The sequence below is a fragment of the Doryrhamphus excisus genome, chromosome 8 (genome assembly GCF_030265055.1).
Source record: "Doryrhamphus excisus isolate RoL2022-K1 chromosome 8, RoL_Dexc_1.0, whole genome shotgun sequence".
NCBI lineage: Eukaryota > Metazoa > Chordata > Actinopteri > Syngnathiformes > Syngnathidae > Doryrhamphus > Doryrhamphus excisus.
This window is the reverse complement of record NC_080473.1, coordinates 17,835,147-17,850,780: the sequence shown is the minus strand read 5'-3', so window position 1 is coordinate 17,850,780 and position 15,634 is coordinate 17,835,147. Positions and strand designations below refer to the sequence as shown.

The 15,634-nt window shown below is 44.8% G+C and overlaps 1 protein-coding gene across 2 annotated transcripts in view; it reads right to left on the bottom strand.

Moving 5' to 3' along the window:
- cntn5 (contactin 5) overlaps positions 1 to 15,634 on the bottom strand; it is an 83,595-nt gene that overhangs the window by 34,687 nt on the left and 33,274 nt on the right. For both annotated transcript variants that reach the window (XM_058079845.1, XM_058079846.1), the window contains exons 4-9: positions 14,773 to 14,899; positions 14,528 to 14,703; positions 8,407 to 8,502; positions 5,435 to 5,638; positions 3,348 to 3,450; positions 237 to 418 (exon numbers count right to left, since the gene is read on the bottom strand). In XM_058079845.1, coding sequence (XP_057935828.1) covers positions 237 to 418; positions 3,348 to 3,450; positions 5,435 to 5,638; positions 8,407 to 8,502; positions 14,528 to 14,703; positions 14,773 to 14,899 — 888 coding nt within the window. The remainder of the gene's footprint in view (positions 1 to 236; positions 419 to 3,347; positions 3,451 to 5,434; positions 5,639 to 8,406; positions 8,503 to 14,527; positions 14,704 to 14,772; positions 14,900 to 15,634) is intronic.

Below are 15,634 nucleotides of genomic sequence, written 5' to 3'. Positions count from 1 at the left end.
TCCTTTACGAGTACTTTTAAATTGCCAAATGTCCAGAAAAGGACAAACTGTACAATAGGATGGATGTGATGCAGATTCTGTATCATCCTTCCTCCTTTCATTTCCCGAGGAATACAAAAAAAACACCTGCTGTGGTTGTTTTCTTATCTGTAATGATACCTCTATTTGGAATTGCAGTTTCTTAAGCTTGGCTTGTTCCTGAGTCGATCATTCATGAGGACCACAAAAAGACTCACTGTAGACCTGCAGATGTCCTTTGAAAGCCGCTCCTCCCCTGGGATTCTCCGCTTTGCACTCATAAGTCCCCGAGTCCTCCAGCTGGATGTTGGGGATCTCCAGAACCGCCTGGGACTTGCGAAGTCTCGCCTTTTTAGGGATGTTGCCATTGAGCTTTCGCCAGGTGATGGTTGGGACAGGACTGTCGGGAAAACCACAATAGAATCAGACAGCAGTGGGGACAAGGTGTGGCTCCCAACCACGCCAGTGACAGCACGGCATGAAGCACAGCTTGCTCATGCATGCTTGAAAAGGCGCCACACGTAGCCTCACGTTTGCACTTTGATCAAACAAGCCTTTCTTTCAGCGGACGCTGGGAATATCGCTTTTGGCATCCAATCATCTGTAAAAGTACGTTTTATATTCTTTATGTTGGCTTTCTATAGCATCCACAGTCATGACAAGGACAGCCTTTTCATCAGTTGACTTTCACATCACTTTTCTATTCTCACAACAGTAGAAGGAAATAAAACAATTTTGTATCCATTAACGCTTACTTTGGAAGGCCCGAGCCACGCAAAAGGCTTGCCAGAGACCTCCGTGGCGTCGCAGCAGCCTCTCAGAGTATGTGCCCGAATACAGAGCACCTTGCTGGGCCACAGCAGGTGGCTCCTCCCCCCTCTATACTCTGGTTCTCCTGGTAGTAGAACCAGGATGAGTCATGGCATGACTCATCCGAATGAATCTCAAATCCTAATTCTTCCAGTCCTTTTTACCTCCAGGTGTATACTAATTACCCTAACATTAACTTTTCTAATAAGTCGCTATTGGTTATTGGTATTATGTGAGCGTTGAGAAGCATAAAGATATGGGTCTGAAAAAAGGATATGGTGCATGTCTCGTGTAAATGATGGATGTTTTCCACCAACGGTTGGTGCACCTTCACATTTCCTGCTCTCACCAAGCCTTCACATGGCGTTGTCGTACAACAGTGTGAGTGACACGGCGCTTAGCGAGCGACTCTGCACTCATCCATCATGTGCACGTCGGAAGGGGTGGGGTGTGAGTAAAGCAAGATGGATGACACGGCTGGAATCTAAACTTATTAGCAAAGTGTGACAGGTTTTTGTTGCGTATCTTGGAAAGCCCCACAGATAACAGGATGTCCGATGTGAACTTTCTGTCATTGATTTCTTTTCCCAGGTTGGTTTTTGTGAAATAAAACAAGTTAAGGTTAGCTCAAGTTAGCTCAAAATAAATGATGGATGGACTGTGACATGATGTCATCATGAATAATTAGCACTTCCAACAACGTGAAAGATCCGGTGTCATGATTGGGCTCAATGATTGATATGAGGACTTCCTCTCGTCTGCTCTGATACCACCTCCATCTCCGCATGAAGTAGCACCTAGCAGGAAATGCTTTTGTGAAAGTCATCAAGTGACGGGATCAGCTGCTGTTGCGTCTTTCCTGATGGAAGTGCTGTCCCACTGTGGCGATATCCGAGCGCCAACTCACCGTAATCACAGCAACTGATTGCAATCTAGGTAAACAGTGACAAGGTTTTTTGGGGCCATTTCTTTTAGATTAGAGACATTTAGTGACAGCCAGACATAAATTATTCATGCTGACTAATTATAAACATCATGGAGTGTGCCATGAAAGATAATTGGTGCAAAAAGCAAACCACTTTGCACTGAAGACAACTGGCAGGCAGTGTTTGTTTAGATGTTGTACAAATCAACAACAAATCGCTCCTTCATATAGAACTACGTACATTACCACAAAATAGGAGGGAAGAAAATCACTCTAAAGTTTTGGGCACTTACAAACTTCTTTGGCTCCATTTTGGCTTATTTTGCAGCCGTGATCAATAACTTGAGAGGAGAAACACTGAGATTTGAGTGCTAACTTTAGTAAGTGTGCTAACGTTAGTAATTGTGGGAACATTAGTAAATGTGCTAGCATTAGTAAGGCTGCTAATATCAGTAATTGTGCTAACATTGATGAGTGTACTAACATTAGTAAGTATGTGTGCTAACTTTACTGAGCGAGCTAAGGTTACTAATTCTGCTAACATTAATTAACATTAAGCGTGCTAACATTAATAAATGTGCTAACATTAGTCAACAAGTGTGCTTATTTTAGTAATTATGCTAACATTAGTAAGTGTGCCAACATTAATAAGTATATCTAATAACTTTACTAATTGTGTTATTAGTAAGTGTGCTAATATTAGCAAGGGTGCTAACATTAGTAATTGTGCTAACATTACTAAGTGTGCTAACTTTAGTAATTATGCTAACTTTACTAATTGTGTTAACATTAGTAAGTGTGCTAATATTAGCAAGGGTGCTAACATTAATAATAGTGCTAACATTAATAGTTGTGCTAACTTTAGTAATTATGCTAACATTAGTAAGTGTGCCAACATTACTAAGTGTGCTAACTTTAGTAAGTGTGCTAACATTAGTAATTATGCTAACGTTAGTAGGTGTGCTCACAATCGTAAGTGAGTGTGCAAAGATTATTACGTGTGCAAACATTAGCAAGTGTGCTATGTTAATAAGCACGCTAAAATCAGCAAGCGCGCTAACATCAGCAAGCGCGCTAACATCAGCAAGCGCGCTAACATTAGTAAGTGTGCCAACATTACTAAGTGTGCTAACTTTAGTAAGTGTGCTAACATTAGTAATTATGCTAACGTTAGTAGGTGTGCTCACAATCGTAAGTGAGTGTGCAAAGATTATTAAGTGTGCTAACATTAGCAAGTGTGCTATGTTAATAAGTGTGCTAAAATCAGCAAACGCGCTAACATCAGCAAGCGCGCTAACATCAGCAAGCGCGCTAACATCAGCAAGCGCGCTAACATCAGCAAGTGTGTAGTCAGTGCTTTGGGTCTGGATGGACTTTCCCTGCTGCATATTTACTCTTCCAAAGTAATGTTGCGTGTGTCCTGCTGCTGCATCCATGCATACCAGCAATGCGAACATGAAACAAACTCTCAATTATTATACATCCCTCAGGCCGGACCCCCACACTCTTCCTCGTGATGACGATGATGTTCACACGCCGCCTGAAGGATTGATGTGATGTGAAGATGAGCAATATGTTCTTGTTGTTGACTTACTTCCCCAGCGCGAAGCACTCCAGTCTGACGGTGACACCTCTGGCAGCCAGCACGGATGTCGGGAAGTGCACCTCAATTTTGGGCTCGTATTCACCCATGACCCCTGAGAAAGGTTAGCAAAGAGGAAGTGCGGGATTACGGATATTGCTTTCTTTTCTTATTAGGCTGCAGAAGCGCAATGAGAGACGCTTCGAATACGCTCAACCTTTCATCCTGTTAGGATAACAAAACATTACACTCAGGACCAACTCCACTTTTATTGCCATGACTTTTAGGGACCTGCTGAGGCAGGCGTTGATTTCCTCGTCTTGCAGGGAAGGGGGAGGAGAAGCAGGAGGAAGTGACTGAAGTTTCATTCTACTCACTTCCAAACTTTGAAGAGTGGATGTGTGAACACATGCATACTTCAACTTTCCTGTCAACTTTAGCAGCAGATCCCATACTGGCCCATACTGGTGGGGCCTGGACTTCAAACACAAGTCCAGTACATGAACAGATGCTTCCAGTATGTGCTCACACATTGACACATTTTCCATGTCTGCAATGTCCTTGCATGATTTAGGGCTGTTTGCAGGAGGCTCACTTCATGTCGACCGAGTTAGCGATGTCAAATGGCGGCAAAGGAGCACGCCATTAAGATGATGTACGAACACCCCCACAATACATGCGAGCATCACCGATTCACTCCACAACCTGGCGGTGCCCTGCACGCAGCGATAAGGCGCCATCAGTCGTGCTAAGTGGCGCAGTGACTAACAACCCTCCTTGACGCGCACCAGAGGACGCCGATATACCTTTTTTTAATTCCTCTGCTACATTCAGGGCGACATTTATACCCACTAGCCGCCACGTCATGTCCAACTCAGGGTGAAAAATACCTGGGATATAATTACCATCATCTGTCTTACTAAAGCTTATGAATATTCTACAAACATTATTCTTTACATGTCAAATACGGTAGATGGAATTTTACCAAATACACGGTTCAAACGCTCTCTGAAGTGAGAGCATCTGTACTTTTTAATGATGTATGTGTCATTACAGTAATCATTGGTACTGCGTCACAGCAGCGCCAGGAAGACAAGGCAAAGTAGAGTGGGGTTTGTGTTCGGAGCAGCTGGATGAAGAGGGACAGAGAAGGGTATTTTATTGTTTGTGTTTTGCTGTATTTTAGTTTCCATTTACGATTTTTAGGTAGCAGTAATCCAAAACAGCCTCCACATGTTTAAAGCACGTACCCCAGATGGTACAACACATCAGATTGGACACATCAGTCCAGTCCAGACTGTTAAATTATATAGAATGCGTACAGTAGATGAACCCAAAGTGGCCCATGAATGAGTGAGCCCACCCTGGTGTAGCCTGGTGGTTGGAGGTGGGATGCAAGCTGACAATCAATGGCGTCCAGCGGCGTGTAATGGAGCCCAGATGCTTGTTTTGATTAAGAGCCTTGGCTCAGGCTGACAACACACACACACACATACAGGTTTGGGCCATGCACTGTGTAATCACATTGAGCGAGGCACAGATTGTGGCGTCTGATTGGTCGGTGCACGTGAGAGAGGCCTCCGACACGTGGGGCGTCTGCTGTGAGGCGTGCCAAAGTCATTTTCGGCACTTTAGAGGCGCCACACACAATATGGCAGGCTGCACCAAGCACGCCCTGGCAGGATCCAGCCTGATTGTTTCGTGTTGGAGGCAGAAAGGAGAGGAAAATGACAACACCTGCACAACCCCAGGAGACCCAACACCAGAGGAGTTTTATCTTGTCCCATTTGCAACAGAATGCTGGACTTCTTCTTTCACATGTCGCATTTGTACCCCACCAAATGGATAATAAATTCATAGTCACATATTCTCTGTATCCTAGGCAGTGGTTAAGGATGTATTGCAAAAACAGCAATCAGAGATGCTCTATATGTTTTTAAGGACCTTGCTGGTCAAAGATCCTCTCCATATGACAACATGGTGCTGTTGCTTTTGATAGCAGGCATGAAAGAGGCGATACGGAGGCAGACTCCCACATGAAACCACAAGCTGCTGTTTGCTGACAACATTTAAGGCCCCCCCCCGGAGTCGTGTCTTACCGTCTGTCTTGAGGGTGAGCGGCGTGGGCGGGCTGAGGACGCGGGCATTGGTGGCGGTGTTCTTGACCAGGCAGATGTAGCTGCCCACGTCAGAGGGCTGAACCTTAGAGATGTACAGGTTGCCCGTCACCTGCGAGACGAAGCGACGACTGTCCTCAGCCACAAAGGACGGGAACTCGTTGAACACCCAACCGTAGATGATCTCTGCAGACAGACAGAACATTAGGTACAGCGTGATGCTGGGATGCCAGATAGTCACATGACTCAATGTACTTTTATTCTCTCATTATGTGGCAAAGACATTCCACAGCCTTGGACTGGAAGTAAATGACTCAAGTAAATGTTCCAGCGCACATAAAGACGCTACTAGAAGACAATAACACTTGAAGGAAGTCATCAGTGGACTGTTCATCAGCCTCCAATCAGCCAGCGTGGTTTCAACAGAGACAGAATATCCTAAATAACGTCAAATAAGAAGCTAGAATTTCATTTGGATCATGTTTACTGAAATAAGTATTTCATCCCCTGCTGAGCAGAGCAATTATGTGTATGAGTCTGTCACTTTTAAAAAAGCACTTCTCATCTCAACTCCGGATGAGGACAAAAGACACACCGCCACCAAGGGAAAGACCAAAGAGCTGAGCCTGGCAGGCTCATGCAGGACTTCACCTGGTGGGTTTAGGATGATTGGGAAAAAGGCTGAGGGAGCAGCACCGTGACAACAAGGTGCGTGATGATGTCAAGGGAGTCGGGAGCACAAAGTCCGCTAGAAAATCATCAGTAAGAGACTTTGCCTGCAATAGATTGAGATCCCGCAGTGCCCACAAGAAGATGATCTCACAAGGCTTCTCAATCAGAATAAAAAAAATTCTTGTGATGATAAAGAAATAATTGAATGGTACAATGGAAGTGAACTGGATCAACCTCCGTATTGTGTCATGCATGGCAGCAAGTGCTTTGTCTCTGTGTCGGGTGTAGGCGGGGTCTGTTAGCATACACACACAGCAGTGCAGCAAAGGAACCCTTGTGAGGAGCGATGCAAGGTCATGCAGTGGAAATTAGGAGGGAAAAAAGAAAATGACAAAAAGCAAATGCGGCCTTGTGTCGTGCCGGAACCTCTGACATGAAAAAACACCTGGATGGCCTGATGTGGTCACATGACCACAAAATGGAGCTCTCTCATGCGTCACAAGACTCAGCGGCTTATTTATCGACTAACGTTTTGTCTGTAGGTGCTACCTCGTCCATCAGCAGGCGATGGAATACATATTTCCCCACTCTATGAATGCTGGGAAACTCTTGGGAGGCTAGAGTTTCATACTTGTAGTGGAACATCACCCAAGGAGGGAAGCACAGGTGTTTGTTTTGTCCTATAAGGCTTTGCATGGGAAATGATGAGTAGAGAATGATGAGGGATGATGGAAGAAGTGGCTAATGAAATGGATCAACATCCAAGAGAGCCTCCTCCTCTCTATGAAGGCATCCATCATCACGTGCAAGCAGAAGAGAAGGCACAGAGATTTCCCAGCCTAACAATATTTGCATGTGTTATCCGTCAACGCAGAGTAGGCCGGGAGTCATCGTGTCCCTTCAAAGTAAAACTATTAAAAAGGAATCAAAAAGTGCAGCGTCGGCGCCGATCACATCTCAAACACTTGAACTCCATTCAGTGGTGAAGCTTAACGAGGTGGCATTATGGTTTCATCTACTAAGAAGACTATTTGATAAGGCCAGAGAAGGATTAGCACGCACACACACATGCACGCACACACACACACACATACACACACATGCACACACACTTGTGCACACTTGCGTCTTTGTGCTTTGCGAGTAAATCCTGCTGCCACTGAGTGAAGTCAAAGCGTTGTCGCCGCCATAACGGAAGGTCATTGGCCACCTTGCTGATCAATATCTGTGCCAACACGACACAGCACTTTTTATGCAGACTCAGTGGGACACTTCATTAGGTACACCTGCCTGTTCCTAATACTGTGACTGTGTAAACTTATATTTAGCGACATACTGATCAGACAGCTGACAAAAACATGCATGACCATGAATCCTTCCGCCACAGTGAGACTATGGCATGATGGTTTAGTTTTGGTTGGCCAGGAATCAAATCTTCAAGAAGCAGTAAAATCACACAAATGACTAAGGAGCACACTAAATCTCCACATTTACTACTACTACATTTACTACTACGAGGATTACTACTAATCCTAGCAACCCCCAAACACACATTTGCAACTCTGCATTCTGCACCAGTCAGTACTGATTAGCTTGAGAGGTTGTTGTGGTGGATGACGTGTGTGAGGCTAACACCATCACATCCTTCCAATAAAAGCTTCCACAAGTGGGAATTTGAGCCTCATCAGCCACCTGAAGCACCGGCACCACGACGTTTGAAAACTGCAAAATGCTTGCCTGAGACCTGTGTGGCATCACAGCGGCTCCTCGGAGCATGTGCCCGAATACAGTGTACCTTGCTGAGCCACAGCAGGTCCTCTATACACTGTGATTGAACGAGTTGAAAGGAACATATTCATTTTTCTAAGAACGTGAACTGAATGCAACGTATTTGTAAATAAAGAACTTGAGCGTGAATTGACTCACATTATGTGAGGACCAGGACCATTGGTCCAGTCCAGTCCAGATATCTGCACTACTGCTTCAACAGCATATCATTGTCACTGTCGGCATTCTACCAGTGGGCGGCGCAACCACATGAAGTACTGGACTTGCGTCATGCTGCTTCACCCACCAAGCATTGGGCACACTCAATCCAATGGCAACGCCGGCCTTGTGCCGTCAGTCAAATGGCGAGTGAAGATGAACACGCTTATGATTGTTTACGGGAAATGTAGACATCGTCTCCTTAGATTCCGGCAGTAAAATGTAACTTTTTTTGTGCAAATCACGTCCACATGCGCTGAAGAAACAAGTTCGAAAAGGTATTTGTAGAGGCAAACCTGGAGAATGAGGAGGTGGCGTGCACATCAGCACAACGCCTTGGCCTTCACGCACCGACACGCCGCCTCTGGTCTTCCCGCTGAACGCTCCGATATCTGCAACACAACAGGAAAGCACACTGATGCTGATGTGTCTTGGACTTGTGGTCACATGGTCCGACTGCGTTCAAACACACAAAGCCTTAGGACCAGGGTGTCCAAAGTCCAGCCCCGGGGCTGTTTGTGATTAGCTGTTGATAAAGACAATGTGAAGAATGGTAAAACACTTTCTGTATGCATGTCTTGGCACTTTAAGGTGTGGGAATAAAGATCGTCTTCTCTCGCTGGTGATTGGACAAAATGCAACGTTTGCCATCTTGCTGTTTGGACCTTCATTTGCTGTCTGTCTCCAATCACTTGATCCTGGAATGGGACCGCTAACAACCATCTGTTGATTGACAAGCGGCTGCCAAGCATCTCATGAATCTGGGCGTGGTGCTCAACATGGCTCCAAGGCGCTAGCTAGGTAGCAATGAAAGGCTTAGCTCGTCAATACAATAACGGCATATTTTCATGGCTGAACTGGAGCCGCCACACCAGACATGCTGGTCCACATTGAAGGCTCATTGCATGGAAGCATTTCCCAGGTAGGATAGTGACGCGTGATATGAGGTCATTGTCACGCATTCTCAGGAACATCTGAATTTCCTGTTTGCAACGCGTCTTTCAGCCCCGCAGTGGCCTGATTGGAAGATCCAACGTGAATATACACCACCTCATTAACTATATTATTCCTATTATTTGATATCATATAATCCATCCTGTCATTCCATCAGTACTACTACCAATAGTTACCATCATTATCACTGTGGCGACTCAGTAATCAGGAAAAAGTCGAAAGAAACAAACAATTAATTATCACTTACAACTTATAACTATTCCAACAGAAAGTTTTTATTTCTCTTCAGCATTGGTCTGAATAATAAGAAGAACAGTCAGAATTGTATTCATAAAAATAAATAAAAAAGAAAAAAAGGCTGAAGCCTGGTTGCATATTATTATAATTATGTTTCAAAATTAATATTCATATTGTAATTATAATCAGATGAATTTGTAGTTCATTCATTCATTAATTTTCTACCGCTTATCCACTCGAGGGTCGCGGGGTTGCTGGAGCCTATCCCAGCTGTCTTCGGGCGAGAGGCAGGGTACACCCTGGACTGGTGGTTTGTCTCACATATAGACAAACAACCATTCACACTCACATTCATACCTATGGACAATTTGGAGTCACCAATTAACCTATTATGTTTTTGGAACGTGGGAGGAAACCGGAGTACCTGGAGAAAACACACGCATGCACGGAGAGAACATGCAATCTCCACACAGAGATGACAATTTGTAGTCATTTCTATAATAAAAGCCATTTTTCTACAGAAAATATCTCATACCACCTGTAATTGATAAATACTTGACAATAAATGTCAAATGTTATAATGCCACATGTTGATGTTTTATGTGTCACTAATAGTGTTTTTTTTAACTCAAGCATTGGGGTATCACACTCTGTTCAGGGGTCATTGAATGCACCATGAAAAAGACTCCCATTCCATTCGTTGATGGATCATCTCCCATGACCAGTGATGCAGTGGTTAGTAGTAATATCTTTCATGTATGAAGTGTGTAGATACGTGTATGTGACATATTTATTAGGGATTAAACCTGGATTGTGTGGCGAGTACACTATCTAATCTATTGAAAACAGTGACTATTTTACAAATGATGCTATAAAAAGGTAGCAGAACGTCAACATCAAGCTAGCAGGAGGGTTAGGGTTGGGGGGGCAGAGCCGTGTGTCAAAACCAGACATTTCTATTGGCGCATCAAGTACTTGTGGAGGTTTGCGATTGGGGATTTCCTGTATTCCAGGAGTGTTTCTGATGCCAAAAAGAAGAGTGTGGTGCATTCCACATTGAATGATTCCAATGGAAAGGAATAAAAAGCGCAGCAAAGCGTGCTTGAGTCGCTCCACGGTGAGACATTGATGTATTATGTAGACGAAGGCTGAGGATCAAGAGAAAACCCCCTCTGACGTTCCTTATAAGCTCATCAATATGCATGACCTTTTAATAATGCAGCAACGACGGCGCAGTCATTAAGGCGTCAACATATGTCTTTATGAATGTTTGAACGGCTGTGATGCAACCTGCAGCAAGCAGGTGCTCCATGCTAATTACCCATTCCGGCCTCAGCAGGAATCCAATCAGGAAGACTCGGGAGGGCATTGTTTTGGTTGGCTCCCATCAAAGACTTTCTTCATTGATTACCAATAGTTGCTGCACACCTGAGATGTGGAGGGAGAAGCTGGGGTTCAAGTCAAAGAAAAAGTGAGGATGATCTTCACTGAAGATTCCTCCTCACTAACTTTCAAATCCTTCCCTGAGCAACACGGCGGCCACTCGGCCAGCCTTCACCTGACGCAGCAAAATTCGGCCAGCCACCCATCCTTACCCACCCCTGCTCACCCTAACCCACCATAACCCACATTTACCCACCCTTGCCCAACATAACACACACTTACCCACCCTTACCCAGCATAACTCACACTTACCCAGCATAACCTACACTTACCCACCCTTACCCAGCATAACCCACACTTACCCACTCTTACCCAGCATAACCCACATTTACCCACCCTTACCCAGCATAACCCACACTTACCCACCCTTACCCAGCATAACCCACACTTACCCACCCTTACCCAACATAACTCACACTCACCCACGCTCACCCAGCATAACCCACACTTACCCACCCTCACCCAGTATAACCTACACTTACCCACCCTTACCCAGCATAACCCACACTTACCCACCCTCACCCAGCATAACTCACACTTACCCACCCTCACCCAGTATAACCTACACTTACCCACCCTTACCCAGCATAACCCACACTTACCCACCCTCACCCAGCATAACCCACATTCACCCACCCTTAACCAGCATAACCCACTGTTACCCACCATAATCTTCTCTTACCCAGCATAACCCACCCTTACCCACCACAAACCATCCTTTCCCACCCTTTCCCACCGTAACCCACCCTTAGCCATCATAACCCAGCAGTCTCAACGGGTCATGCACGACATCGCCTGCAGCCACAATTCCACTTCAGCCACTCTTTGAAAATAGACTTCCTACTCCTGCAAACAACCTTGGAACCTGAAAACAACTTCTTTCATCTCCATTAGCTGACGTAAATATGAATAATACGCTCCACTGTAACATTTTTATATTGGTGGCCAACACACTGACAATAAATACACACAAAATACAACATCACCCTATGGGAAAAAAATGGAGGTGCACAATGATCATGAGGCCAAAACGAGGGAATTATGACATAATTCCCATGAATCCCATTACATTAAAAATACCTCAGATAACCAATAATAACACTCCAATGAGGAGCACACATGAACACACGTCTTTTTCTATTCTGTGTGTTGTAAAGATATAAAAACAGGTAAAAAAAAGGCAGCTAATGAATGCATCTCATGGGACACACCCATTGGGCCTGGAAAGGCGGCTATTCTTAGAGCTCCACAAAGCTCCAGCAAGGTTTTCTATCCATGCCGTGAGCATGTAGTAACAGCTACATTGATGATAGCACGTCATACTAGTAATATTTAGTATAACATACTGTACTTCCTGGGTGCATTGATGTCCCATAGCAACATAGAAAGGAACGCTACACCGAGCCTTCAAAACAAAAGCTCCAATATGTAGCGTTAGCTTTGGCTAGTGGCCTGAGTGCCAGTGTGTTCTGAAGCTAGTCACTGTGGCAAGGCGAGGTGTCACTACACCAGTAAGGTAGTTCTTGGGCGTATCAATATTCATAAGAATAACAACAATGTGCCTCATATGCTGCTCGAACAATGGACAAGGAGCCGAGTTGGAGGTGGAATAGGTGTGTCCCTGATGTGCATTCTTAGCTGCATCTTTTTATCTGTTTTTATATTTTTAGAAGACACAAAAAAAAGAAGGACATGTGTTCATGTCTCATATAAGAATGGTGGATGATGGGTACAATAAAATAAAAACGTGCACTTTTCTTTGAAAGGTTTGCCTCCCATGCGTTAGAAAAGAGGACACGTTGTGTTCACTTCCAAGTACTCTTCAACCACTTTGGGAATGCAAAGTTGCCCTGCAGGAAAAAGAGCTTTTTAAGAAAAGACCTCCCTTCCCTTTTTCCCCCTCTGCGCATGTAGTTTGAGGCTAATTGAGCCATTTGTTTCCTGGGTCAGTCCTGCACAACACGCCAGACTGTGAACTTTCCCGCCACAGCTCACTGGGGTCCCGGTAGGATTGCCAATGAGGCCATTATGGTCATTGCTCGTAAAAACCAACAGTGCACTTTCCTGGCTTTGTGCTGCCTCAGCCTGTGATCTTGTTCTGCAGGCAGGCACGCACATTACTGGGGGCTTGCGGCGGCTTGTTTTGCTCTCATTCAGCATGCAGACGTGGCCGTGGAGGACACATCCTATGTTAACTCTGCGAGTGGACTCGCTCTGATGAAGCCAGGGGGAGCAGAAATGTCTGAAGCTTTGCTCTTTGTCTCCGACACAAAGAAGCTAACGAAGCAAATCCCATTCCTCCCTTCCATCTTTTTACACACCAGTCCATAAATCAATCGCATCTTTCTTCTTCTCCTGCATCTTCATACTACCACATTGTCTGCTCAGTCAAAGCTATACCATTTTTTACTGCAATGTTGATGTCAGAAAACAAAATACTCATTACTCACTTCATTCTTTTTGGTCTGACTAAATACACTCGTACTGGAAATTGCAAACAGTGCTCCGGACAGGGGAGTCCCCCAATTGCAGTCGTAACTGTAACAGGACAATGAGTTTTCAATTCCCAGCTGGCTTTGGAAGACTTTGAAGAGTGTTGAGAAAACAAACACAATACCTCTGGTCATCCATGGTTGACATGCAGAGTGCCCAATGACTGCATGGACACGGACTAAACACAACAACAATCACACTTAGACCATGCACCAAAGCAGGAATTTAAAACAAACACCAGTTTCCCTCTAAGGCAGGGTCTCAAGGGGGCTAGGGTCGGTTTTTACTGGTTTTTACACATCCTAAAAATATAAATGATCGAAAACTAAAAAAACAATTACTAATTATTATTGAGATTATTTTACAAGAATAAAGTCACAATACTCAAAGAAAAAGCTGTGTTCTAAAGAGAAAAGGGTGTCATTTGCAGAGAATGACTTAAGCTACGTTCACACCGATGCCGAATCGATGGCGAATTAAATCGGCGAGCAAAGCGGCGGCAAAGCGTAACAAAGCTTAATGAAAGCGTAAAGAGTAATACAGCGTAAGAAAGGTTTGAGCAATTCGGGACATTCGGCAAGAGCGCCAAAAATGTTTAAACTGTTTAAAAATTTGAGGCGATCTGTCACGAATTGCGTAAAGCAGGGAGAGCGTATTAAAGCTTATCAAAGCGTCACAAAGCTTATCAGAGTTTTGCTCAAAGCGTAGGAAAGCTTAACAGAGCTTGGTTCAAAGGATCAATGGATCTGCTGCATCTTTATATATTGTAGCGTCGTTGCCGACGCTATGGAAATTACACGACTGCGATCGCTGACAAGCTTTTTATTGCACAACAACAATACTGGCTACTGTCGGCCGTAACCACGCCGTTGCAACCACCGCCAGCAACACAACAGTACTTCCTCCACCAGACACGCCCCCATCCCCTGGTGCATTCACAGTCACCCGGAACAGTCGGACACCCAAGAGCACAACGTCAACATGAAAACGTCAGGGTCACTACAATATGCTCTGGATCAGAGGCGGGATGCAGTCGGGATCTCGAAATTTTCCATTGCGTAACAGAGCTTAGGAGATCGTGAGATTTTTTGAAAAATGTGAACGTAGCATAAGTCATTTTATGAGGTTAAGATTGACGAAAATAACACAATGGACTCTATTTTCATAGACCACCTGCCCTGCGCTGAACCTGCGCCCAATGACTGCCTGACCAGAGACTGATAGGCTGACCAATGGCAATGGTGTTGTGTTGTCATGGTGTGTGAAAGCTTAGCAGCCGAGTTTACTTACATGCAAACTGCAAATGAGCGTCCCGACTCAACGCGGTGCCAAAAGCGTTGTGGGCCCGGCACTGGTACTTCCCCAAGTCAGCGCTTTCACTAGCGTTGCTGAGCACCAAATTCCCCTGAACCAGTCGGTAGCGCAGGTCGGCTTCCACGTCCAGCTGCGTGCCATTGATGTACCAGCTGTGAAGAAAGAAGTGGGGTGAGCCGAGGGTGCAGGTAACAAGGGGGTTAGCCGGGAAGCGTGGTCACCTGTACGTGGGAGGCGGGTTCCCTCGTGCCTCGCAGTGCATCATCACTTTGTTGTCACCGTCGCCATCCAGCGGGAAAATCACATCATCGGGCTCCTGAATGAAAACGGGCCCGAACTCTTCGCTTTCTATGGAAATGAGATGAAGGAAGAGAAGAAAGGCTGATGGGCATCCGTGCTCTTTCTGCAAGGGACGGGATGATTTTACAGCCCAGACTGAAGAAGGCTTGCTGCCGTGCTAGTTGGCTTGGTCTCTGTCTAGCTCGTCTTCTGTGCCCGCTGGGATGCACCAAGGCTTATCTTTTTCTGTTTCCAGCGCATTTGACATTGAACATGAAAGCGCACGTGCTGAAGTAAAATGATAAACGGCCGCTTGAGAGCACGCTTTGCTTTTAAAACACACAGGCGTTTTATTTGTCAGCCTGCAAATCAGCACAGACGTCCTCCAAATAGTCCTGTTGCCAACAAACCCCGACAAGCTTCCTATCTTACCTTATCTTATCTTAGAGACTGGAAAATACAAACTCTCATTACACTTTGTGTTACGCTGCAGTTGCTCAAGGCAAAAACAAGATAAGCTTTCCCTTTTTCTGATCATTCTTTCAGAGACTAGCTTCGCCCTTTTGGTACCATATCACCAAAGATGCACCTCGATCAAAGGCTGCCAAAAACCTAAAATGGATAGATGGATGGATGTACAAAAAATAACATAACATAAAGCGATTGATATGCCTTTTAAAATATGTCTTATTAGAATACACATTTTTTCTTAATATTTGACTTTCTTCCCCAAAAATGACATGTTTTTTTTTCCATACATTTTTTCAATTTTCTTCTTGTGATTGTATTCCCATCTGTTTGTCA